We start from the raw sequence: 26,822 nt of genomic DNA, 5'->3' as shown, positions 1-26,822 counted from the left end.
TATTTTTTCTGGTTTATAGGCGTTCCAAAACCCATTTTCCTTTGAAGACAGGGACTGCTTTGCAAAGGGAAATTCGGGGGTGTAGAAACATTTGGCTGGGAACTTACAGCTCTGGAGCCTTGGGTTGTTTGGGGGGGCTCACATTGCTGGGGGCTGAATGTGTATTGAGGGTTCAGTGCCCTGGGTGTACCTGGGCTTTAACACTCATAATTACAGCGAGGAATTTCTTTCCTTATGGGAAACAAGCACATCAGTGTGGAGGTAGCAGCATTTTTTGGGGAGGAAAAAACCGCGGTTTTTAAACGGCAGGGTCCCTGTGCACTGGGGGCTGCATGACCTGACCCCCGTACATGACACATGTGTGTGAGCAGCCCCAGTGCAAAGGTCCCCGTGTCCCGGTCCCCGTGCCCGGGGGTGTCGCATCCCCGGCCCTGGTCCTCCCGGCCGGCAGGCAGCGCTGTCTCCGGCACGGCGCGGGGCCCGAGGCCGCTCCTGGAAGCGGAAGCGGCAGTGGCGGCCCGGCGGGGCGGCTCGGCAGCAGCGCCGCCGCGGAGCTCCGTGAGTACCGGGGGGAGCCTCGGGGGCCAGGCAGGGAGCTCCGCTTCGGGCAGGACCCCCGAGGGCCTTGGGGCTCCTGAGGTGGGCGAGAGGAGGGGGCTTGACCCGGGGTGGCCCGGCCTTCCGCCCCCGGCTAGGCCTGGCCGCCGCCCCGGCCGTGGAGAGACCCCCGGGTTCTGCCCGCATCCACCCCGGCATCTGTGCCCGGCCGTGGGGGCGCTCCGGGATCTGCCCCTGGCTGTGCAGGCTCGCCCGGGATCTGACTCTGGCCGTGGAGGCTCCCCCGGGATGTGCTCTTGCCGGGGAGTGCCCACCGGGATCTGCCCCTGCCCGTGGAGGGACGCCCCGAGGTGCTCTCCGGGCTGTGCAGGGTCCCCCGCATCCGTCCCCTGCCGTGGAGGGACCCCCGCGGTCTGCCCGCCGCCCCCCCCGGGACCTGCCCCGGCCATGGAGCAGCCCCCGGAGCTGAGAGCCCCCCGGGCTGACATTGCCGTGCCGGGTGGCCGTTCCCCCTGCTATTGGCTCGTTAACGTCTGCTGCTCTTCGGTTTTTATCCTTTTTCATGCGAGAAGTAGGTCGGGTTAAGAAATAGCAGCATCTGGGGGTAGGTGGGGAGAGGAGATTTGTTCTTTGTTGGAAATCTTCAGATGAAACGAAATTTGCAGTTCGGGTTTGAAGGTTCATTGTCAGTTCCTGACGCTGACTCGAGCACAGCACTGCTCAGTGCATGCCTTGGACCCTCCTTCCAGTTGGACAGGGCTCTTTTGTTCTGGATTCTTATGCTGTAAATAGCATGAGCAAAGGAAAGACCAGTGTTTGTTTTGTTTGTGTTGCCAAAGGTGAAACTAAGCTATTTAAGATGGGTTTGTGTCAAGGTGCAGATCATTTCTTTTTTACTCCTTTTGGGGGGGATGTCTCAGCTGCTCTGGAGAGCCAGTCCATCAGAGAGCTCTGCCAGCTGCCCCAGCCTGTGCCTTGAGCTCCAGTGATCCTTCAGTCCTGTTTGCTCGGGGGAAATGCTTTATTTAGGCTGTATTAGTGTTTTGTCAGGCCAACATGCTCTGCCCTCGCAGCGTACACAGCACTTGTGCAGTCTTTCCATGCTATATATAGACACCCCTCCCTGCCTTTGAGGATTGACAATCTTACACCTTGGGCTCTCCAGGAATGAACTATGTGACAGGAGTTCATAGCTTGGATCCTTTTGGAGCTGCCCTCAGCTCTGGGATTTATAGTGGGAGGACTTGGTTTCCTCATGCCAGACCTCTGGGCTGACAATTTCAGCTCAGATACACTTTGTAAAGCCCAGCTGACTGCCGGAAGAGATATCTGCTGAATTAACAGCCTGTTGGGCAGATAAGGCTTGTGTTGCAGATAATGCTTTTTTCTGCATTTGGGAAATGCTTTTTTTACTGTGTCCCCTTCTGGTATTTGTAACTGGGACAATATAATAGTGGTGATTACTGCTAGACCCTTCTGAACTTAGTTTGAAAGGAGATACAAACAAACCCAAGAAGTTATGGAGAATAATGGGAATAAGGACAAGCTGCCTAAGCCTATTGTGTGGCCTGATGGTTCCAGATCAGCTACCAGTGTTATTTCTTCTCAGCAGTTGTTGCTTTTGCTCCTTTCCTAATCATCCCCTGTTCTGATATCAGTGTAGTGAGGTGATTTGTGGAGGTCTCAGAGGGAAATAAGCAGGTGGGAGTTTAAAGGGGAAGAATTTCTCCACTTCATGACCTAAAATGAGTGGTTGGTATGTGTGGGCATGGGAAACACAACAATAAATCTGTGGCTCCGTGAAGTCTTTAGTCCCTGCTGAAAGGCTGAGTGGTGCCAACCTGTTTTCCAGAGCAGAAAGATATTTCCTAGTTTTCTTCCTTCTGCTGTGGGTTTTATTCCCCACATGAAAGGATGGTTATTATAAAGCATTTTTGCTGTGGGGTGTGTTGGGAGTGTGCAGCGAGGGTTTGCTAGAGCTGAAGCTCTGCTGTTCTGTTTTTTCCAGAAACATGCAACATGGCAGCAGCCATGGAAACTGAACAGCCGGGCCTGGAAATCTTTGAGACTGCGGGTCATGAGGAGCAGGTCCCGAGGGAGGAGCAGCCAAAACTGGAACCTTTCTATGTAGAGAGGCATTCCTGGAGCCAGCTTCGGAAACTGCTCACAGATACACGGAAGTATCATGGATACATGATGGCAAAAGCCCCTCATGACTTCACCTTTGTGAAGAAAAATGATCCCGAAGGACCTCATTCCGACAGGATCTACTATCTGGGTGAGCTGGCTGTGACAGTGGCTCTGCAGGGCTCTTTGGGATTGACTGTTCCTGACAGCTGGGAGTTCCTGGCAATTAAATCTAAAGGGATTCCAGGCCACACTTGCTGGTCAAAAGTCATGATTGTGATCGTAATACCTCATTAAAACTTGTGAGGTCATCTCCCATGAGAGTGGCATGATTGCAGGTGACCCATTAGGCTTGGAAAAGAGCTGGGAAATGTCCTTTGGGGCATGTTCCCAAGCTGGAAGTCTGTTCAGTCCCTTTTCTGTCACTCCAAGTAATACTCTCTGCAAAAGCTATATAGGTTTATCTCCTTTCTCCTATTACAGCTGTTGGGTGGAACTTTGTTCTTCAAAGTTTCCTTCCAAAGCAGAGATTTTGAAAGTCGTTTGTGCCTCAGTTGACGATGGAGCAAGTTTTCCAGGAATCCTGTGGGGAATAAATAGCAGCATAGGTCAGGGGCAGCTTAAAGAATAAATACCTTTCTCAGAATTTTTTGCATTAATTATAAAAAACTTAATTTAGTTTGTTGTTCTTGGATTCAGTGCCTCACTTGTGCATTGTTTCACTAATTAATGTTCACTTGATAGAACTGATTTGGCACCATAAGTGGGCAACCCCCTGAGTGGCTTTTTGGAGCAGGCCTTGTGGTGGAGGAATGCTTTTGTCAGGAGCTGCAGTAGCTGAACATAAATCCATGAAAACCTGGTTTAGGGAGAGAAGCAATGGCTGAAGCAGAGGCCTAGGAGCCAGAACTATGTTCTAGCCCCACTGCTTGCCACTTAGCCTACTTGCTTAAGCTCAGGTTTGTGATTCACAGAGTCTTTGCATGTGCTGTGCAGTGACATAATCAGAAAACTGCTGGTCATTTTCCTCTTTTCACAAGATGGGAGTCATAATCCTTGGATGATGCTGAGTTCAGTCACGTCACGGGTGGGTTGAGGTTGATTCCCCTAGGACGAGCTCTGGTTTCCCAAGTGCCACTTGCTGATCTATAGATGTGGCTTGGCCTTTCCTTGGAGCACACCTGCCTCTCTCTGTGCTGATCCCCATGGGCCTGGGCAGGAGCCTTCAGAAATCTTGAGTATCATTGAGAGAGAGGAGCAGGACAGGGATGGTCAAACCTCCCTAAAGGTCAGTTACCTGTGAAACACAGGCTGTATATCCCAGACAGGGATATTGGCACAAAAGCCCTCCTTGATTTATAAAGCTTATGGAATAAAAGGGCAGTAAGAAGACACAGAGTGCTTAGAGCAGCATGGGGTAAGCCTGGGTGTCATTGTTCTCTGCCTTCTCTGTGACTTGCACTTCTGTGAAGCAGGGGATTCCCAGAGCGAGGCAGTAGTGCAGAGACCATCAGTACTTCCACTGGTAGGAAATGCCTGGGAAACTGTTCCTGGGCATCTTTGAGAGTGTTTGGATTATTAACAGAAAGCTAATATACTTTTTTTTCACCTCATTTTCATAATAGCAATGTCTGGGGAGAACAGGGAGAACACGCTCTTCTACTCTGAAATTCCCAAAACCATAAACAAAGCTGCCGTCCTGCTGCTTTCCTGGAAGCCTCTTCTGGATCTTTTTCCGGTGGGTCGTGATTTCTTTCTTGCTTTAAGCACGTGGGATTTGGGGTTTTCATAGTGAAAACTTGAAGTTTATTGTCTTAAAAATGTAAAGATTCTCCTTGTCCATGCCAACCCTGCAGCCATCCCAAAATGAAGCACAGCTTTCTTCTCAGTGTTTGGAGTTCCATGCGCTCTGCTTGCTGGTTGATTCCTTTGCTGGCAGAGATGGCAAGTGCTAATTTGCATCTAGTTCTGTACTGTGAGATCCTGGGGATTGCTGAAGGAGCCTGGAGTCTCCAATCACTTCCCTGCTGTCTTGCAGGGGAAGTGATGATTCCCCCAAGGATCAGTCAGTGGCTCCGTGACTCATGCTGGAGCAGAGGATCCCTTTCCCACTCACTGGGATGTGAATTCCCTTTTCCCTGCTGCACATAGCGAGCCTGCACCATCCCATCCCTTGCACCTTGACAGGCTGGAGGAGGTGGGACAAACCCCACATGGAATGAGGTGGATTTTTCCCTGTGTTATTTCCCGGGGCTGTCAGCCATACATGAAACTCTGGCTGTGCTCTCCTCCCACCAGACCAGTCACTGCATGTCTGTGAAAGTGAGCAAAGCTTCTCCTGTTCATTCTAATAAGAGACCCTCAGTCTGAGCTTTCTTCTACCATGGAATATTTGGAATAATGCTGGCCTTGCTATGGGAGGAGTGGCTGTCAGTTTACAGTTGTGTGGGATCTGATCATGGCCTGCACCTACGAGTGCTGATGGCAGAGGCAAAGCAGGAGTGGGCTTCCAGCCGGCAGCAGATTCTGGAGGAGGAGGATGTCTGCTCAGCCATCTGCTCCTGGAAGCAGGGTAAGGTGTGCAGAGCAGAGCTGTTGATTGGACTTCTCTGCCTGTTTTCAGGCCATCCTGGACTATGGGATGTACTCCCGGGAGGAGGAGTTGCTGCGGGAGAGGAAGCGGATCGGCACCGTTGGGATTGCCTCCTATGATTACCACAGAGAGAGCGGCACCTTCCTGTTCCAGGCAGGGAGTGGGATTTACCATGTGAAAGATGGAGGCCCCCATGGATTCACCGTGAGTTTACTCATCTTCTGTCTCTCTGCAGGACCTTGCTCTGGCAAGGAGCTCCTCTGGCTTGGAGTGAGAGCAAAGCGCAGATCATCAGCAGTTATTGCACTGGCACAGGAAGTGACCTTGATGACCCTGGAAACAGGGTTATCCACAGGGTTGTGTTTCCATTATTGTAGAAACCCAGATGCAGGGCTACAAGAAGTGGTAAACTGTGGCAGCAAGGCAGGATACCAGATTTGTTTGATTTTTCATGACTAACAGTATCCATAAAAAGCAACAAAAGGCTCTGTGCTCTTTCATGAAGTTAGACATCATGTCACAGACAACTTTTGTCCCCAGGCTGCAGTTTCCAGGTCACTGTTCCATGGTCAGTGCTGGATGTTTTACACCATTTTTACACCATTGAACTGTACAACTTGCAGAACAAGCAGCCTTCACTCTGCTGGTGCTGAAGCTGGCCTTCAAAGCTGAAATAATTTATTATTAGTATAAGAGATACCTGGTGTTTGTCTAACCCTCTGCCAGGGGTAATTTACTGTGTCTTGAGTAGCTTTTGAAGGACAAGGTTACATGTTCTGCCAGCCCCTTTTAGGGTGCTGTTTTTAAGAATGTACCAAGTTTCTCTACACAAGCTGCCCTCTGATTTGAAGCTGATCCTCAGCTCTGGGTAAAGAGGCCTGGTGGGACCATGACAGAGGCACAACTTTCCCTATAAAATATCTGCATGGTATTTTTCTGTGTGTAAAGTGGGTAGATTCCTCTCTAAACATGTATTTGAAGTCAGTGTCCACACTACTGTAGTCTTCTGAAATCGAGGGTACTTGGCGGATGTGTTCCTGTGTTATCATATCTTGCTGTGTTTTTCTTTTTAATCCAAATAGCAACAGCCTTTAAGACCCATTCTGGTAGAGACCAGTTGTCCAAATATCCGGATGGATCCCAAGCTTTGTCCAGCTGATCCAAATTGGATTGCATTTATCCATTGCAATGACATCTGGATATCTAATATAGAATCCAGGGAAGAAAGAAGGCTGACGTTTGTGCACAATGGTAATGCATCCTGAATTAAATTCTTCTACCTCCTCTGCACTTGTTCTTGCTAGATTGCATACAGCAGTGGCACTAAAGGTTCTTCTGAAATGGGGGTAATGGCCACTGTTTTTTCCACCTTGTTTGTCACATTTATAGACTTCCTGTAGTGCAGATACTGTGGGATGATTCTTTTCCCTGCACTGTGCAATCTGGCAGAATGAGTTATTTGTTGGATACATATGGAAGGGCTCTTCTCCTGAAACACAGCACATTGCTTTTCACTGGAACAGCCTTTTTTGTGTGGAGGAGCTGTGGGTGGAATAGAGCTGGAGGAAAGTTTCTGTCAGAGAAATCAGGCTGCAGAGACTTAGGAACAATTTAGGCAGTTTCTGAATAGCACTGAGGCTTCTGTTGGCCCCTCATACTCAATAAATTAGGTTTTCACTTCTTACCCTCTTCAACTCTGTTTTAGGCATTTATCATGGAAGAAAGAAAATGGGAAATTGTGGATAAACACTTTAAAAATCAATTTGATTTTGTATTTAAACAATAAAATTTAAATTTTAGTCGTTGAAATTTCTGACACTTCATAAGAATGCTTTAGACTATTTAAATGCTTAATATTAAAATATTATGTAAGTACAGTAAAAATAAACTGTAGCAGTGACTCCTTCTCAGATGATAATTATTTATGGAGTGCTGCTAAGTTACCTCCAGGGTAACAGGAAAAATATTGAAGCCCTATGGATATACCATCATGTTGAGATGTTATGTAAGTCTGTTACTTTTGGTATGTACAGTGAATGAAATACTGATGCTTTCATTTTTCTGAATGTTCATGGTTTCCGTTTCAGTCGTTCAGAAAGGTTTGGGGTTTTGATTTAATCTCTTAAAAGTTGTACTTCCAATTCACTGAGCTCAAGTAGAGAGAACATTTTCTTTCCTTGACTAATTGAGAGCCTGATTAGGTAGAAGTAAGAAGAGAGAATGGCTTTCCTTTTCTAAAAGAATCTACCATGTCATAGAGGATTAAATCCTCCCTAAATATATGAACAGAGAAGGCTGGAAGCAGAAAACAAATCTGCTGAGAAGTCAGATTTACTATCATGTAATTGTTCCCCTGGGGCTGAACTTGGGCTGTATTTGGGATAATGCAGAACTGGTTTGGTTCTGCAGCACATCATGAACTAATTCTTTGGTGTCTTTTTTTAGAACTGGCCAATGTTGAGGAAGATCCAAAATCTGCTGGCGTGGCTACTTTTGTGCTGCAGGAGGAGTTTGACAGATACACTGGCTACTGGTGGTGCCCAAAGGCACAGCCCAGTAAGTGTGGGGATCCAGGGTGTCTGACAGGCCCTGTCCAGTGCAAAGCTCTCTCTCACTCTTGTTTATCTTTATGTAATTTGGAAATTGTCTCCTTTGGAGCTGTCTGCAGCAGGGGCAGGTTACAGGGGTCTTGTGAGTACTGTGGGGAGAGAGAATTCCCTTCTCACAACAGAGGTGGGAGTTGTAGGAGTCTCAGTGCTTTGCTTAATGAAACATGAATCACAGGCTTTGTTGGATTTTTCTTCATCCTTCCAATCAGCTCAAGCTCCTGAGAGAATATTGATGCCTGCAATAACTGATAATTCTGTTCTATAATTCTGTAATGTTAATTCATTTACAGCACTGGATGGGGGTAAAGTTCTTCAGATTCTTTATGAAGAAAACGATGAGTCAGAGGTAGAAATTATCCATGTCACATCACCCATGCTGGAGACAAGAAGAACAGATTCCTTCCGGTACCCCAAAACTGGTGAGACCCTGAACTTACATCCCTGTTTCTGGAAGACACCTATTTTATTCCATGTTCCTGACAGCAGTGACTCTACAAGACTAGAGCAGAGGGGTGTTGAGTCTTTGAACTGGTGTCCAAGTGGTGCAAATGTGTTTGGGGAAGCTGCTCTGGAGGCTGGGTGAGTCACTGGTGGCTGTGCTGATACTGCAGCCGTGTGATTACTGAGGGCTCTGGGTGTCAGGAGCTGGCAGGAACCCGCTCTCATTGTCACTGTTTGAGCCACTCTCTGGGATCCTGGAAAACCTGAGTTCTTGAGGAGTTGATTCTCATTACAGCCCTGTGTTTCTTAGGGAGCAGCTCCACAATTACAGCCTTTGGGGTTTTGGGAGGGTTTCTGTTTAGATGCTGGCAGTGCCCTGGCAGTTCAAGTTCTGGAGGACTCTGATCTCCAAGTTTGCTGTTGGACTTTGAACAGCAAACCTATCCTGCTGCACCCTGCCAGAAAAACCACCTGTGATCACATTTGCACACAGTGGATGATCTGGAGGCTTCAGCAGTGAAGGGCTGAGGGCAGGCTTGAAGTGGAGTGTCACTGGAAACAGGGAAGTGGAATTTAAGCAGACTTACTGAGGGCTGATTCACTGTCAGGTGTGGGGCAAGTTTGAACAATTCAACCTTTTTGAGATGTCCCTGCAGTCACAGCAGGACACATTGCTCAGGTAACAGTGGTTTGCTCTCTGTTCTTCACTCCTGAAATCTTCATTTTTTGGAGAAATATCTTCTGTTTGGCTGACCTTCTCAAGCTGAAGAATTCATTAAGATCTTGTTGATTCCCCAATTCACTGGAAAAGCTTTTCCTGATTTACTGCTTGTATCAAGGATAGAGAAAGGATCAGTGTGAGGCTGAGAAGCAAGAGGTGACACCTTGTGGTTTTTTGGTGCTTGTGAATATTCAGATTTCTGAGAGTATTTTGCCATGGCTCTATTCAATACAAAGAAAACAAGCTAACAAAAGCCCAAATCCCTTAAACAATATGTAGCTTTATTATTGTCGTGGCACTACTGATGGCAATAGGTTTTCAGTGTTTCATTTTCACAGATGCTTTTTAGCACTGGGTCACTTTCTATGTACCACTTGGAATAACAACCAAACAGTGAACCAAAGCTTGCTTTGCTATCCCAGTCACTCCTGAGCATTTACTTCCACCCTGAAACTGCATGCACTGACTGTGGGAGAGAAGACTGACTGGGACAGTAGCATGGCTCTTGATCTGTTTGCAGGATTACATCCTCTAAATCGCCCCACATTTGCAGTTTCTTTTTTCCCTGCCTGGTTCTGTGCTGTCTCAGACATGCAGGGAGGCTATTTGATCAAAGAGCATTCTGCTGTTTGCCTTTTCCAGTCCTGTATGAATAACACCACAATAATGCACAGCAAGCAATTGATGCCTGACTGTTAACATCTGTTTTTATAGGTACAGCAAATCCAAAGGTCACTTTCAAGATCTCTGAAGTGACAATCAATGCAGAAGGCAGAGTAAGTCTATGTTCTGTTTGTTTGGTAAATACATTTAATTGCTTTGATTTTTTTTTTTTTTGGTGAAAATAATTTTTCAGCTCTATACAGAGAAACTTTCCTGGTTGTGATGGCTTCCTGGCTTCTCTGGGGGCAGTGCCCTTGGCTCATTCCTGTGCAGATACTCAGTGTGCAGCAGTATTTCTCAAGGCTGTGCTTTTCTTTGCTACCACTGGTGTGTGAGCTCAGCTGCAGAGCAGAGAAATGTAGGTCTGGATGGTTGGACCTTCTTATGTGACTGATCTCTTGATTGGTTGCAGATATTGGGAAAATTGGAGTGCAAAAACAGTGTATCAACTTACAAAAGCATGAACATATGGAAAGAGATGAACTTTGCTTTTGCCCTGGGATGTTTTAAACAGATGCAGAAATTTCCACAGCACAGATCTGTCCAAGATCTCTGGACAGATGGGAAATTAATCTTATCAAATAGATACATTAGCAGTCATAAATTATTGGAATTCTCCCAACTCTTTATCTACTTCAGGCATCAGTAGTTACCTGCTGGGATAGTGATGCTGGTGTCAGCCAGCAAAGACAGGGAAAGCCTTTAGGACCTTTTGGGTACCACTGGGATTTGTTCCCAGTCCCAGCAGGGACAGACTGCAGCACTGCATTTCGTGGATTAGAACCACATTGATAACTGGGTGTCATGCAGGATGTTCAGCACCTATCTGTGAAAATCCTACAAAAGAGCTTGGTACAAATCACCTCGCCTTTATAGGGGGGAACTGAGAACTTAAATGAGTTGTGAGAGATGAATGATGGCTTTGTGAGCAGCATCCAGATTTCTCTGGTCCCAGCCCTGGCTGTACTGGCAGTGTGCAGCTCTCCTGCTGTGCTGGGGTCTGGCTACAGACAGGGTTCAGTCCCCTGTGTTGCAAAGGCTGAACAATCTAAATTGCATGAGCTGCACAGAGAAAGTCTTCTGTGTCCAGGCTCTCATGGTGCATGAAAAACTGGTTGTGGGGGTTCATCTCAGTGTCACTGAATTGCTGCTTTGTCAACAGATTGCAGATGTTGTGGATAAAGAGCTAGTTCAGCCCTTCGAGATCCTCTTTGAAGGAGTAGAGTACATTGCTAGAGCTGGGTGGACGCCAGAAGGAAAATAGTGCGTATGTTAATCCTGTCTCTGCTCAGAGGGTTTGGGGTCATACAGTCAGAAGCAGATTGTAGTGGTCTCTGTCTTCCTCCAGCTTAAGCCTGCTTTCACTTTTACATTGCTACCAACTTGTTTGTGCAAAGGGGACCATTTTTCCAAAAGCCAAACCAGAGCCCTCCTTGTGTCTTTCTCTGCTCCCTGGCCCTACTGCTTTGGGTTTGGGCACTCGCAGCCTTTGATGTGTGTGTCCTCTCAGCATCCCTGTGAGAGAGAGTGCAGTGCTATTATCCCCATTTTACAGATGGGGAACTGAAGCCCAGAGAGGTTAAGTGCCTTGCCATGGTCACGCAGGAAGTCTGTGGCTGAGGAGAGAAATGAGCCCAGGTCCCCCAGGCCCTAGGCTAGCGCCCTAACCACTGGACCATCCTTGCTGACCAGACTTACTGATCAGAAAACCTGCTGTAAGTGCTACTTACATTTGCATGTCATTTTAACCCTGTAGATGATGTAGTACAGTGTTTCTAACTCAGCAGAAGCTTCTCCGAAAGGATATTTCACTGAAAGAGTTGTCCAGCCCTGGCACAGGCTGCCCAGGGCAGTGGTGGAATCACCATCCCTGGAGGGACTTTAAAGCTGTGTAGATGTGGCACTTGGGGACATGGTTAGTGGTGGGCTTGGCAGTGCTGGAGGGATAGTTGGACTTGATCTTAAGGGTCTTTTCCACCCCAAATGTTTCCATGGTTTTCTAGAAGTGCACTCCTCCAGGTTTTGAATCTAAAGATGGCTTTCACCTTTTAAATTTCTTTCCCATCCAAGTCTGGAAGAAATCCAGGGACATATTCGCTGTATTATCCTGTTTTTTGCAGAATTATTGTTGGAGCTACAAATAAAGCCATCAGAATATGGCAGGGGCTGCTGCTGGTCCCTTTAGGTGCCAGTGTTATTCTCTGCCAAGTGTAGATCTAACGATAGTATTTTCACAGGCACCCTGAAATTTCAACTGAAATTTTTTCTGCTTCATTGTTCCCTCTGATTTTTCTCTTCTCTTTCTCCCTTGAAGCACAGTTCAAATCGGGGAGAGCAGAATGAGTTAAACTTTTGAACTTGCAGTGCTTATGCAATATTAAAACGAAGTGAAATAGGTTCTTGTGTTATGGAAGAGATTTGTTTATGTGGGTGAAATTTTGCACGTGACTTAATCTGCAATAGAATATTCTTGACTCCCTCAAAAAGCCTAGTGCTACTGAGTGTCTGCTGAGATTTTCAGACTTGTGTCATACTCATGTTTGCCTGTTATTTTCTCTAATATCTGTGTCCTCAACAGCATCTGGTCCATCTTGCTGGATCGCTCCCAAACTCGGCTTCAGATAGTCCTGATCCCTCCTGCATTATTCATCCCCACAGAAGATGATGCAATGGAAAGACAGAAACTTATTGATGCTGTACCAGATTCTGTTACACCTTTCATTATTTATGAAGAAACAACAGACATCTGGATAAATGTAAGAATTTGAATTTCAGCCTTCTCTGACAGTTTGTAGCACTCGAGCAACATTGATGTTACTGTGCTGCCAAGGGGAGTGATCCCATCTTGCAAGTTCTGTGCACATTCAGTGCTTCCTGCTATAAAAAACAGGATCTAGACAACAGATTTGGGATGTGAAAACAGACCTGCTGTGCTTGAGTTAATGCAATACTCAGAGCCAGTAGTAGAGCCCAGGGCTCTGGGTGTTCCCAGGTAGCCCCTTCCCCACGGTGTCACTGGCACTTTCCAGGTTCTTGGTGCCAGTTGCTGGCACCAGCAGTGCCACCAGATGAAATATTCTCCAGGCAACAAAGATGGATCAAGATGATACTGGGTGAACAGTCCTGAGTCAGTTAACAGGCACTGAACCCCCCTCGAGCTACATCTGGTCTGGTGAAACAGATTAAGGGTGTTATGTTCTGGTGAGCTGCAGGGCCTGTGCTGAGAGCAGTCATGGGTGTGCCTGGTAACTCCTGTAAACTGTGCCTCTCCTCACACTGCTGCATGTAACTCTGCAGTGACATCCCTTGGAGGTGTGCCTTGGAGCATCAATCACTGGCACACAGGTGCATTTTTCAGCAGAGAACATTTCCACGAAGCCTTCCAGTGAATGGTCATTATACAGCAAGTGTTCTCTTACATACCACATTCTCTCCTTAGTGTTTAGTTTTAGGATGGTGCAGTGAGTTTCCCTTTCTCCATTATTCTTACTGTCTGAAGTGGTTCTTGACTGGCAGCTCATACTGTGAAGAAAAATGCTCCCAAATCCTCCAGAGATTGTCCCTTGAAGCAAGAGCTGTTGATGAATGGGAAGATGATGTCAGCTCATCCTTCTTTGAATAATCCTTCACTTGGAGGCATCACAGGACAGAGGTCTAAAGAGCTGGACCCACCTCTGTCTAAGCTAGAAGGACAGGTGCAGAAAAAATTAATTACTTTGGTGACCAGGATACAGAGTTAGACTGGCAGAAGGCTGGAGCTGCAGGGATGTGGCACTGGCTGCAGACCCCCCTGGCTCCAAGGGTGACTGGTTCTCCCAGTAAGGGACAGTGCTGCACCCAGTTAGCCTGGACTGTGTGGTCTGTGTTGAGCAGCAGGAGGAACATAATTTGTGTGACTGCAGTGCCAGAGTCCTGCTGATAATAATCCACTGCTCTGTCTCCTCAGATCCATGATATCTTCCATGTCTTCCCTCAAACCCAGGAAGATGAGATAGAGTTCATTTTTGCCTCCGAGTGCAAAACTGGTTTCCGGCACCTGTACAAGGTCACCTCGGTTCTGAAGGAGAGCAAGTACAAACGGTCCTGTGGAAGCCTCCCTGCTCCGAGTAAGGGGAATTGTTCTGGTGCTGTAATTGGACATTTGTTGCTGACCAGGGAGGAAATAAATGTCCTTCCAGCTGGCAGAAATTACTGTCTTATTGGAAACTTCTGCTATTGTCCAGGAAAGCACTTCAGTGCACAGTCGTTCCTCTGGAAACTGTACAGGGGTTATTCTATTTTCAGCATGCATTAGTTTTAGCCCTGATCCTTCCTTATGGAATAGATGGAAAATTTTCCAAAAACCAGATGGAAAACAAGCTCCCTGTGATACTGTGAGACATAGTTGGCTTTTCCTCTTCACTGCTGGAGCTTGGTCTTGCTCAGATGCAGGAAATTGCTGTGTGCAAAGCTCCCAGAGTGTTTTTTTCCACAGCATGTGTTTTTAAATTCACAGTTTCATGCTGTGATACTTAATTTACTTAGTGTGTATTGAAGGCACCTACTGACCTCTGTATGCACAAAAAATACACCTAATTTTACTAGAGGTTCCAGGTTCATGCAACTATTGTGGGTCTTTTTCCCACATAGCATTATATCTTGAGCTGATTAGATTTCTCTGAATGCATCTGAGTTGTTTTTCTTGCTAAGTCGCTCTCATTCTAAGGGAAATGAAATAATCTTATAAAAGCAGAGTTCTTGCAAAATTCTGTATTTTTGACACCTCATATTTCCTTTGCCTGCCTGTTTTTCAGTATAAAACCTTTATTTCTATGCAAGTGGCAAAATATTTTTAGGAATAAAAATCTCTGTACATTGGCCATTTGCAGGTGATTTCAAGTGCCACATCAAAGAGGAGATAGCAATTACCAGTGGGGAGTGGGAAGTGCTTGGCAGACATGGATCCAACGTAAGTCTTGATCTTGCTTCATGGATATCCTGCCACACACACTGCAGGGAGATGGTTCCTTGGAGGGATCAGCATTAGTTTATTAATCCAGTATGGTTTTAGCCAAAATACACAGTATTTCTGTTCTGTGTAACTTGTGAGCTTGCACAAGGAGGGAGGGAATGGTCCCCAGACCACTGCTCCTCTAGCTCTGAGCTGGATGAATTCTTTGATCATTTGAATCAAACTGACAGAGTTGTAGACAGTGAGAGCAGTTGTTTGGTTTATCCCTTGCAGATTGCTGGGCTCCAGCTCAGCATTATGGAAGTGGGGCAGGAGTGATTAGGGTAGACTTTGGGGTGGTAGAACTGCATATTGAGGGATGTGCTGTTTGTTTTGTTCCTGACAGATCTATGTGGATGAAGCCAAAAAACTGGTGTACTTTCAAGGCACAAAAGACTCACCTCTGGAGCATCACTTGTACGTTGTTAGCTACGAGAGCCCCGGGGAGGTGAAGCGCCTGACGGAGCGCGGTTACTCGCACGCCTGCTGTGTCAGCCAGGTACCTGTGCCTGCCAGGGCTGGCTGGGCTGTTCTGCCTTAGGCAGGCTTCTCCTGTCACTCAGCAGACAGGGCAGTATTGATATAAAACAAAAGCAGATTTTAGGCTGTGTTGTGCCCTCATGTACTTTGCACAGTCTGTGCAAAACCAGACTTGATTTCCCGGTTCCATTGCTCTCCAGCTCACTTCAGGCAAAAGGAGCTGGGATGAATTGTTTGAAACTCTTTGAGCCTGACTCTCTGCCTGCAGTGGACTAGAGAGCAATCACCAGAGGAACTGAGCCTGAGCAGCATTGGGTGGAGTTCCAGGAATCCAGCTGGGAATTCATGGCCCAGAAGAACGTGTGTGACAAGCTCCTCATGCCGCTCTTTGATTTTCAGGTGTATCTTTGGGTTTGGCATGTTAAGGACTGCAGTGTTTCAGAGGCAAAAGTGCTCAGATTTCTGGTTTAATTTGGTCCTTAAGCATCTTCTGAAATATCAAATGCAAGAGAAATTATCACTTGCTTGTGGTTGTGCACCGAGGAGTTCAAGGCATGTTCTTTTTCTCCCCAGGATTGTGACATGTTCATTAGCAAGTACAGTAATCAGAAGAACCCCCACTGTGTGTCACTGTACCGGCTGACTGGATCAGAAGATGATGCAGCTCATAGGACTAAGGAAATCTGGGCTACCATTTTAGATTCAGCAGGTAATGGCATGGGTGAAGAACAGGAAAAGGACAAGCAGGATCACAGAATAAAAGATATCTCAGCGTGTGCTTGCTTGAGATTTGCTGTTGTGACTGACCATACTTGTCTCTGGAACTCAGGCTTGTGTGAGGAGTTCTGTGAAGTACAGGAGGGACGTTTTCAGCTCAGCAACAAATGGATATAAACAGACCATGAAGGAATTTAGAATGGAAATTACCATTTTTCTCCTGTCAGTTTTAGCTCAAGGAGCAATTTAAGTGCACTCATTGCTCTGTGTGCCTGGTGAAGAGTGTGTTCCTGGGGAGGGAGGTGCACTTCTTAAATAGTGTGTGCTGCTGCCTACTCGTGTCTTCATGAGACAGCTCCTGGGCTATAATCTTCCACTGGATTTCTGTTGCCTTTCATTTCTCCGTACCTGAGGCATACTCCATGTCCTATGCTTTCCATGTGTTAATGTAGGGAGTCCTAAGTGGGATTAGGAAGAGATAGGACATTTGTAATGGCTGTGTCAGGGAAGAAGAGTTACTGCCATTCACAGGAGAGCAGGCATGGGAATGTGACAGGGCTCAGAAAGCTCACCTAGGGCTGGGGCACTCCCAGTCTCTGCCTGCATCCAGCCACACCCACTGGAAAGTGTGGGAGAGCTCCACTGGGATTGCAGTGAGACTGGTGACAGGACAGTGGTGCAGCAGAGCTGTGTTACTCACCCATTCCTGTTAAAACCAGGCTCTCTGTTCCCTCCCATGGCAGGTCCTCTTCCCGATTACATTCCCCCTGAAGTGTTCTCCTTCGAGAGCTCCACGGGGTTCACACTGTATGGAATGATGTACAAACCCCACAACCTGCAGCCTGGGAAGAAGTATCCCACGGTGCTCTTCATCTATGGAGGCCCTCAGGTGAGTTGGTAGGCAGTGGGATGGGCTGGCAGAGATCACTCCACTGCTCTCCTGCAGGAACACTTCCTGCTCTGTGCTGAGAGCAGCAGGTGACATTTTACCTGTTTGGTGAGGAGATGCTTGGCCAAAGGTGCTGTAAGGATTCGTTGTTGCCAGGTCATGGATCCAGGCACTGCCACTTGCCTGAGGACAGGTATAGAGTAGCAGAGCTGGAGCTGGGGGAAAAGGGAATCAGGTAGTCCTTGTTCCCAGTTCTGTCTCCTCCTCCTCTCCAGTTGCCTCATTGGACCTCAGTTCAGCTCTTCATACCTAACACAGAATGGTTTGTTTTACTGGGAGAAGAGTTTATTGCATAACAGGGAGAGGGAATCCTGCAGCAGGGAGTAGGGATCTTGAAAACTTTACATTATAAAATTGTTTGAAGATTTAAAGAAAAGTAAATATAAATAAAATCTGAAATGGGATTAATAGATGACCTCTGGATTCTGTGCTGCTCTTGTGTTCCAGGTACAGCTGGTGAACAACCGGTTTAAAGGCATCAAGTACTTCCGACTGAACACTTTGGCCTCTTTAGGCTATGTTGTCGTTGTCATTGACAACAGGGGCTCCTGCCACCGAGGGCTGAAGTTTGAAGGAGCCTTTAAATACAAAATGGTAGGTGGGCTCTGAGTCTGGCTCTGTTCTCAGCCAGAGATGGGTTTGAGTGTCAGTGTTACCCGCACTGAAGCACTGGTTTGGCGCACACTGCCTTTGTGACACTTCTGGGTTTGGGGACAGGAAATATGTATAGGTGAGAGTTCAGGGAGGAAAGATGCTTGATGTGGGAAAGATAAAATGTCATGGTTTGGGGTTGTGAACCAGCTGCAGCCTGACACAGGGTGGTTCATAACAAGACTGCAACTCCTCAAAGATACAGTTTGCAGTTCACGTGAACAGGACAGTTGCATTCTGAGCATGGATCACTCCTGAGTACAAAGCTCTGAAGGTGGTTACCTTGGGCAATCCTGAGAATGTAACTTTTGCCTATAACTAGCAGAACTTTGTCTCTGCCCTGCCAGGGACAGATAGAAATTGATGACCAGGTGGAGGGGCTGCAGTATTTGGCATCGCAGTACGACTTCATCGACTTGGAGCGTGTGGGCATTCACGGCTGGTCCTACGGAGGCTACCTCTCCCTCATGGCTTTAACACAGAGGTCAGATATCTTCAGGGTATGTTCATGCATTGAGTACTTACTCTGGTGGTGCAGACAAAATTTTTCCTTTAATAATGTGACTTCCATGGGTGGTGACAGCACAAAAACCTTGGAGTTTGCTCTAAACAAGTTAGGACACAGTGCAATGGCTGTTTTTTTCAACACTCTTCTATTTGGGTGACTTCAGAGAGAAGTTGCTTTTCTAGCAATTGTTGGACTGTTGAGCTTGCAATGACTTAGCTGTGCTCCTGTACCTCTACCTCTCTCTGGTCACCTGTGCTGAAGGTACCTTAGGTAGTGTCAACTGCTGCTCACTTCGTGCCAGCTGAGCTGTTTGTGCTGTGAACCAGGTAAGGGAAATGATCCTGGTGAAAAACAACACCTCCTTCTCATCCTCTTTTTGGCCCTGAGAGAGTAGTTCCTTTGCAGACTGATCTATTGCCAGATCAAATTGCCCATGCTGCTGCATAGCAGTGTGTTCTGAAGCAGCCAGGGGGACAGCCTGGGGAGGGGGAGAGGTACTGGAAAGAGGTTGTTGTGCCTGCCTGACTTCAGGCCACTATAATAAACAGCCAGACTGCCTTTGGGTACAGGTGTGGGAAAAGCTGGTTATTGAGATGTGTTTTGTTCTTTGTGGCTACTCTTGCTTTCTTTAAGTCCAACCTTAATATTTCTGGGACGTTTGACCATTATTTGTCTCAAATCTTTAACAATTGTATTTTTGCCGTTACAAACACCTGCCTTGCAAAGGGGTTTTAGGTGATTTTGTGATGTTTTTTTTCGCCTGGGTATTTTTTTCTGCAAGCTGGTAGTAGCTATGCAGGGTAGTTTGTGGAGTCCTAGGAAGCTGTTTCTGTTAGACATGCAAATGGACCCAAACCCACAAAACCTCACAGAATGCACTTCCCTCAGCAGGGGTGTGTTTAGAGTTGTTTCCAATTTAGCTGTAGGCTCTTCCTGGTTTCCTGCGCTCAAGGATCACAGTTGAGCTGTGCTGTGCTGTGTGTGAACTGGGGCAGAGACAGGAGGATTGCTTTGCTCCTTCCACAGTTACAGTGGGATGAAGGCATGGGAGGGAAGGACGTGGCCAGGTCAGGGCAGTGCTGTCATTCCCAGGTCAGGGGCAGTGCTGTCATTCCCAGGTCAGGGGCAGTGCTGTCATTCCCAGGTCAGGGGCAGTGCTGTCATTCCCAGGTCAGGGGCAGTGCTGTCATTCCCAGGTCAGGGGCAGTGCTGTCATTCCCAGGTCAGGGGCAGTGCTGTCATTCCCAGGTCATTGGACAGTGCTGTCATTCCCAGGTCGGGGAGCAGTGCTGTCATTCCCAGGTCATTGAGCAGTGCTGTCATTCCCAGGTCAGGGCCAGTGCTGTCATTCCCAGGTCAGGGGACGTGCTGTCAATCCCAGGTCATTGGGCAGTGCTGTCATTCCCAGGTCAGGGTAGTGCTGTCATTCCCAGGTCAGGACAGTGCTGTCATTCCCAGGTCAGGACAGTGCTGTCATTCCCAGGTCAGGGTAGTGCTGTCAATCCCAGGTCGTTGGGCAGTGCTGTCATTCCCAGGTCAGGGGCAGTGCTGTCATTCCCAGGTCAGGGGCAGTGCTGTCATTCCCAGGTCATTGAGCAGTGCTGTCATTCCCAGGTCAGGGGCAGTGCTGTCATTCCCAGGTCAGGGGCAGTGCTGTCATTCCCAGGTCAGGGCCAGTGCTGTCATTCCCAGGTCAGGGGACGTGCTGTCAATCCCAGGTCATTGGGCAGTGCTGTCATTCCCAGGTCATTGGGCAGTGCTGTCATTCCCAGGTCACGGGCAGTGCTGTCATTCCCAGGTCATTGGGCAGTGCTGTCATTCCCAGGTCATTGGGCAGTGCTGTCATTCCCAGGTCATTGGGCAGTGCTGTCATTCCCAGGTCAGGGGCAGTGCTGTCATTCCCAGGTCAGGGGCAGTGCTGTCATTCCCAGGTCAGGGGCAGTGCTGTCATTCCCAGGTCAGGGGCAGTGCTGTCATTCCCAGGTCATTGGGCAGTGCTGTCATTCCCAGGTCATTGGGCAGTGCTGTCATTCCCAGGTCAGGACAGTGCTGTCATTCCCAGGTCATTGGGCAGTGCTGTCATTCCCAGGTCACGGGCAGTGCTGTCATTCCCAGGTCATTGGGCAGTGCTGTCATTCCCAGGTCATTGGGCAGTGCTGTCATTCCCAGGTCAGGGCAGTGCTGTCATTCCCAGGTCAGGACAGTGCTGTCATTCCCAGGTCATTGGGCAGTGCTGTCATTCCCAGGTCAGGGGCAGTGCTGTCATTCCCAGGTCAGGACAGTGCTGTCAATCCCAGGTCATTGGGCAGTGCTGTCATTCCCAGGTCAGGGGCAGTGCTGTCATTCCCAGGTCATTGGGCAGTGCTGTCATTCCCAGGTCATTGGGCAGTGCTGTCATTCCCAGGTCAGGGGCAGTGCTGTCAATCCCAGGTCAGGGGCAGTGCTGTCAATCCCAGGTCATTAGGCAGTGCTGTCATTCCCAGGTCAGGGTAGTGCTGTCATTCCCAGGTCATTGGGCAGTGCTGTCATTCCCAGGTCATTGGGCAGTGCTGTCATTCCCAGGTCATTGGGCAGTGCTGTCATTCCCAGGTCAGGGGCAGTGCTGTCATTCCCAGGTCAGGGGCAGTGCTGTCATTCCCAGGTCAGGGGCAGTGCTGTCATTCCCAGGTCAGGGCAGTGCTGTCATTCCCAGGTCATTGGGCAGTGCTGTCATTCCCAGGTCGGGGAGCAGTGCTGTCATTCCCAGGTCAGGGCAGTGCTGTCATTCCCAGGTCAGGGTAGTGCTGTCATTCCCAGGTCAGGGGCAGTGCTGTCATTCCCAGGTCAGGGGCAGTGCTGTCATTCCCCTCTCTGTGGCACTGGCAGGTGGCCATAGCTGGAGCCCCCGTCACGCTGTGGATTTTCTACGACACGGGGTACACGGAGCGCTACATGGGCCACCCGGAGCACAACGAGCAGGGCTACTACCTGGGATCCGTGGCCATGCAGGCTGAGAAGTTTCCTTCTGAGTAAGTTTTTGCTTCTGGCTCTTGTCTTCTTTTTCCTACCAGGAAAGTATAAGCTCCATAGACATATTTTTATTTCCCTGTTTTTGGTATTTCTCTAATGACAAATGCTCACATTAAATAATATTTTAAAAACCCACAATACTCAACACTAATAAACTTAATACTCAAATGAACATTTGCATAATTAGAGAATATTTCATTTCTTTAGATGCATATTTTGTGTCAAAAGAAACAACAAAACGTGTCTTCAATTTGATTAGCACTTTAGATCTACATTAAGCTAAACAAAAATTAGTTATTTGAGATGTTTTTGTATGTTCTGAGGCTGTCTCAGCAGAGCAAGATGGGGCCATGGGGTTTCTTGCAAAAGAGCTGACAGTCAGCAAGGTTTAAGGCCTCATATTCTTGAAGCTAGGAAGCATTGCTGAGAAATAAATAAGATACTCGGGTAAAACATCTGACTGTAATATGCATGTACAGGAAGAATTTTCAGAGGAGGAAGGAACAGGTTCAAGAAATGTGTCTATCCAGAGCAGTTTACAACTGTAGAATTACTGCTTTCAATGCAAATACTCTTTTCTGGGGAGTGTTTTTGTAGGGGTGTGTGGACTGTGAAATGAGTGGGATGCTGTCTAGAACTGTTTGCCTCTTGCTTTTCCCAGACCAAACCGTTTGCTGCTGCTGCACGGATTCTTGGATGAGAATGTTCACTTTGCACACACCAGTATTTTGCTCAGCTTTTTGGTGAGAGCTGGGAAACCCTATGACCTACAGGTAAGGCCAGAACCAGGGTGTAAAGTTAATGTGTGTGCCTTCAAGGAGTCCAGCATTGGAACTTGTGCTGGGCAGCTTGGAATTCTAGGATAAAATTGTAACATTTGAGCCAAGCATTTTTTAAATGTTAATATTTTATGAATTAACAAAAAATAAAAATGGGCAAATAAGCAGTTAAGGCTGTTCCGGAGGAGATCTGCAGCTGGAAGGCAGTGCAGCAGTGATCATGCAGCATGGAATAGGGTTCTGCATTTAATTAAACCTTGCTGGCTCAGTGCAGGTGGAGCCCAGGGATCCCACATCACACCCTAGAAGTGGGAATGTGCTCTGGCCAGGAGCTGCCTCTGCTCAGCCAGGCTGATCCCCTCCAGCACAGCTGGGTCCCAGTGGGTTCTCCTGGGTTCAGGCAGTGGAGGATGAGGTGTGTCAGTTCAGGTGCAGAGTTAATGCAGAGACATTCCATGGACATTGGGAATGTGGCTCTGGGACTGATTTAGATATTGGCGCCTTCAACTCCGGTGGATATTTACGAGTTTATTTTACATTTCAGATCTACCCTCAGGAGAGACACAGCATCAGGGTCCCTGAGTCGGGGGAGCACTACGAGCTGCACCTGCTCTACTACCTGCAGGAGAACCTGGGCTCTCGCATTGCTGCCATGAAGGCCATGTGACTGCCCTCAGAACTCTGCTCCAGCTGCTCTGCGGACAGGGAGGTGTAGGAAACTAGAGAAAATAGAATGGAACGTTGCTTTCTGGTGCCTGCCACACGTACACACCCTCACAGACACTTTTTTAAAAGTAAATTTGGTGCCATACGGGAAATTAAAGTACGGTGATCTAATAACTTTAGTTATTAAACTTTAAGTTTAAGCTGTAAATAAAATCCAATGTCTGTGGTATAATACAGTACCATGGGTGTTCTATTGGGGGACGAGCTGAAGCTGAAAATAACGTACTTCTACAGCACCAGATCTTCACTTTTTAGAAGAATTATGGCATAATTGATGTATTTTTACAGTGTGTTCCTTGGTATCTTATTACATTATACTGGATGATTTACTCACTACACAGCAAGAGTTTACCTGAATGGTTACAACTTTTATTAATTTTAAATGCTATCATATAGCTTTTATGCTTTGTGAAAGGGATGTGTCTCACTCCTTAGAAGGTGGTCACAAGTTGGACACATCTCCTGTTTAGATGTTAATTGTTTTTTAAGAAGAAAGACTTTTAAGCTGCCTCTTAACATATTTAAAGTTTGGATTCAGATCAGTTGATGCCAGGTTCTTTGATTCCTTCTCTCTTAGGATAAATCATTCTCTTTTCTTCCAGCAGCTTGAGAACCTATCCTGATTGTACTTGATTTCAGTGGAGAAGTTAATTGATACTTTACTGTGATATGGGCATAAGAATCTTTCATTCTGAGGTGCAAACTAACTTAAGTTAAAAATCAGAAACTGTAAACTTTCAAACAAGCTTCACAGTGCATCCTGTTGAGATTTTTCGCTGACGTTCACTCTGGAGCTGGGTTTGCAATACTCCTTCCTCACCCTCACATCAGCATGATATTGGCATATGCATCCTGTTAAAATGTAGAAATTCAATACTCTAATTCCAAGGTCTGCAGAGTATGTGTGGGGAGACCTTACATGTGAGGCAATGTTGAATTTCCTCATGTATGAGGGGCTATTTCCCAGGCTCATGCCCTGTCCAGTCCCCTGTTCCTGGGTCCTTTCTAGCACTACTGTGCATGATGATGATGCTGTCTTTGAGAACCCTTTTCTGTACAGCTTCAGGTAACCCTCAAGGAATTGCAATCCCAGTTGTGTTTTTGCTACTGAGGTTTTAACTAAGCAGCAGGCTTGGCTGAAAAGCATAAGTGTGTGAAGGCACTTTTAATTGGCAACAGGTAGTTTAGGATAGAAATCAATAGAAAATTATTCTCATTAATCCAGTAAATTTTCCCTTTGGGACTTGCCTCTGAGACTCTGATAATTTTAATGGTTTTCTTAGAAACCTAAGAACTCCCTTTTCTTTCTGTTTTGGTACTAGAGAGAAGCAGAGCATGTTTTTCTTTTCATCTGCTGAAAATCTGGAATCACTCTCAGTCTTTACGCTCTTAGAGCTCCACATGCTGTAATGTACTTCCCTTGATTTTGTACTGTTCAGCTTGGTGCCAGAACTCTGGGATTTAAGAGTCTGGCTGTATCGGATCAAACTGCATCGTTTTTCAGTTAAACTGCTGGGCATGTGCACCAAAGCCAGGGGAACTGGGGCAGTTACACGGTTATAAAAGCCTTGTGTGACAACAGGATCTGGTTTTTGGGATACACAAAGGAGCCAGAGCCAAAGCCCTGGCTTTGTGCAGGGAGTTCCCTCCGCAGTGGGGTGCCTTGGTTCCGGCTGTTTGCTGGTGTTCAGATCGAGGTGGTTACAAGTGGATCAGTTAAAACACCATTAGCAGGTCAGTAACAGGTTGATTTTGGGAAGGGCATGGCAGAGAAGGAGCCCAGCCCCAGGAATGTCTTCTCTCAGCAGTTAATTGTGGCTGAAGCAAAGGCAGCATCCCTGGGGAGTGTCTTAGAGTCAGCACCGAGAGAGGAGGACGTGTGCAACACAACAGTGGGTAAAGACAAAAATAAGCTTTTTCTCTGGAATTCCATTGTGTTCCCAATGTGTTTATGCTGTATTATATATACATATATCTATATCTGTTCATATATACATATATGTATAAAATTACCCATGGATAGTATTCACCTTTTCCAAGGTTGTTTATATTTTGTTCAATATTAAATTAACTTGCTTTTTTGGGGTCTTCTTGTTCTTTTTATAGAGGTGATTACCCTTGAATGTAAATGTATATGATTTTTAAGATGAAACTGATCCTTTTGTTTAAAAACAGAACAAAAATGGCCTTCATCAAACAGTGCTTTTTTGGGGGACTGAAGAGCTAAACATTACATGAGTAAACCCGGCTGGGTTTGGATTTGAGGCAGGATGTGATTATAAGTGCTGACATAGAATTTTTAATAATGCATCCTTCCACTGTTTAAAATATAGACATCTAAAAGCTATTAAAGTACAATATACTGTAGCTGCTCTGTTTTGCAACATAAATTATGGATTCTTTCTTTCCTACCATTTTCTTTTCTTTTTACTGTAGTTAAGCACTTTAAGACCCCGTGCTCTCTTATCCTGTGGAATTGCTGGAAGGATTTATTGCCAGAGTTTTGTAGTTCTTGCAAAAGAGATGCCTTAGATGAAGTCTGATTCCAACTAAATTCCCAGTGGAGAAAGGCCCCATTGTGATGGAGACTGCAGAGGTAGGAAGGTGTTAGTGCTGAGGGACTTTGCATCCTTTTTTTTGTGGGGAGTGGTATTCCTGTACCTCATATGGCGAAGTGTTGGCCTGGCCAAGGACCAGGACAAGGCTGTGCCTTACAGTCCTGGAGATGGGAATGTCACTTAAGGAGGTTTCCAGCCTGTTTGATATTTGGGATTGTACTTTGTCACTTCCTGCATGTTAAAAAATCTCTTGGTTAATGTGAGTTTTAAGCAGAACTGGTGAGGTCCTGGGGGAGCACATGCAAGGGAGGTCGTGAAGCAAAAAGGTGTGAGGAGGAGCCTTTGCAGTGGCTCCCAAACCAGAGGTTGGTATGTCCCTCTGCCTTCCAGAGGCTCTGTGTCTGCCCTGCTCTGAGCAGAAGCAGGACTGAGGACTGAGCCTTCCTTGCATGGTTGATATTTAGTTGCACAGGTGTCTTTGAGATGAATGTTGAAGAACATATATGAAATATGGGGATCTGGGTGCTGAGATACCGAAGTTGTTGTGTGTTGGTGTAGGCAGTTTCCTGTCTTTTGAGGTGGTTGGGTTTGCTTGTGTTCATTCCTGGTGAAAGCACGTTCTTTCACCCCATTTTAGTGCAGCTTCCAGTGATGCCTTGTCAGTGTGGGATGTGCAAAGCTGTTGGGTTTCACCCCCACCTCCTTTTGTTCTCAATGATCTCTTTTTATTCAGAACACAGTAAAATTAGTATCTACCCAGAACTGCTTAATTTTTACAAATTCAGTAGGAAAATGAGCTCAAAGCACCAAGCAAAGCTTTGAAAAATTACTAACTTCATTATATTAGAATGGAAAATGCATTCCCTACTTACTAGTGGCATTTGGAAATAGGCTATGGAAAAACTTTGAGTGGGATAGTGTAGTAATGCTTTAGCCCTGGAGTACCTGTGCCTGAACCTGGGTAGGAAATTATGGAGAATTCTCATACTCTGAGTTCCAACCCATATTCCCTGCCAGGAGGAGTGGGCTGTGCTCCTGCTGTGTGTGTCCGTGTGTCTGGCTGTCCTGCTGCTGCCGTGACACCCAACCCCTGCCCAGGCAATAACAGAGCTTGAGAAAGGGAAGCATTGGCCAGGTGAGGGCCCTGCCTTGGGCTGCCTGTTTCCTTCAGTGCCAGAACCCTGCAGAGACTTTCCGTGTGCCCCTGTGGAAGGGGCAGAGAGCTCTTCCTGTGGTTTTTCCTTGGCTGTTCTGCACAGTAGAAGTTCAGGTGTTTAATTTGAGAACATGAAGTGCCTGCTGTTTGCGTTAACAAAATTGCATGTCTCACTCCAGTGGGCTTATTGGGCTCCCTCCCTCCCCCTCCCAAGCTCCATGGCTTTTAATCATGTAAAGTGGAGACATTAGTTTTGCTGCGTTTTATTACAAAACCTTTGTTGCAATAAAGATGCTGCTAAATAAATTGAATTAAATGTTGGGTTTTTTTCTACCCTATTTTCAACTGTCTCTCCCCTTGATTTAGGAGAGCTTGTGTGTAATTAACTCTGTGCCCTCGCTGCGCTGTGGAAAGCAGCAGTGATGTGTGTTTGATGCACGTTGGGTGTTCCACAAAAGCATCTGCCACGTTTCCTGTCCCTTGAGGTTTGGGAGATGGATACCATCAGGAAGATCAGGCATTTCCTTGGCACAGCCATGTTCCCTCTCCCAGTGTTTCCATGTGAATGCTGTTCGCAGCCCTCGGCA

General features: G+C 46.8%; 1 protein-coding gene and 1 long non-coding RNA gene across 2 annotated transcripts; both read left to right on the top strand.

The window, feature by feature from the left end:
* The first annotated feature begins 497 nt into the window (after positions 1-497).
* Positions 498-26,541, top strand: DPP8 (dipeptidyl peptidase 8). The gene is made up of 20 exons (XM_077785942.1): positions 498-558; positions 2,567-2,836; positions 4,311-4,423; positions 5,309-5,482; positions 6,361-6,529; positions 7,724-7,834; positions 8,178-8,306; positions 9,764-9,825; positions 10,875-10,975; positions 12,291-12,468; positions 13,659-13,818; positions 14,581-14,660; positions 15,049-15,201; positions 15,756-15,891; positions 16,643-16,788; positions 17,296-17,442; positions 17,847-17,999; positions 20,873-21,015; positions 21,678-21,789; positions 22,340-26,541. The coding sequence occupies exons 2-20, from the start codon at positions 2,578-2,580 to the stop codon at positions 22,460-22,462; spliced, it is 2,649 nt and encodes an 882-aa protein (XP_077642068.1). The 5' UTR covers positions 498-558; positions 2,567-2,577; the 3' UTR covers positions 22,463-26,541.
* On the top strand, positions 20,370-20,847 carry LOC144246955 (uncharacterized). Its single transcript, XR_013340682.1, has 3 exons — positions 20,370-20,411; positions 20,491-20,726; positions 20,779-20,847. It is a non-coding gene; the product is annotated as an uncharacterized LOC144246955 (long non-coding RNA).
* Positions 26,542-26,822: the final 281 nt, after the last annotated feature.

Source organism: Lonchura striata, chromosome 11 (genome assembly GCF_046129695.1).
Source record: "Lonchura striata isolate bLonStr1 chromosome 11, bLonStr1.mat, whole genome shotgun sequence".
NCBI classification, from domain to species: Eukaryota; Metazoa; Chordata; class Aves; order Passeriformes; family Estrildidae; genus Lonchura; species Lonchura striata.
The sequence above is the reverse complement of the archived record's forward strand: the minus strand, read 5'-3'. Positions and strand labels throughout refer to the sequence as shown.

Coding starts and splice junctions, on each gene's coding strand:
- DPP8 (XM_077785942.1), top strand. CDS start 2,578: ATGGCAGCAGCCATGGAAACTGAACAGCCGGGCCTGGAAATCTTTGAG. Junction 4,424..5,308: donor CTCTTCTGGATCTTTTTCCG/GTGGGTCGTGAT, acceptor GCCTGTTTTCAG/GCCATCCTGGACTATGGGAT. Junction 7,835..8,177: donor GTGCCCAAAGGCACAGCCCA/GTAAGTGTGGGG, acceptor ATTCATTTACAG/CACTGGATGGGGGTAAAGTT.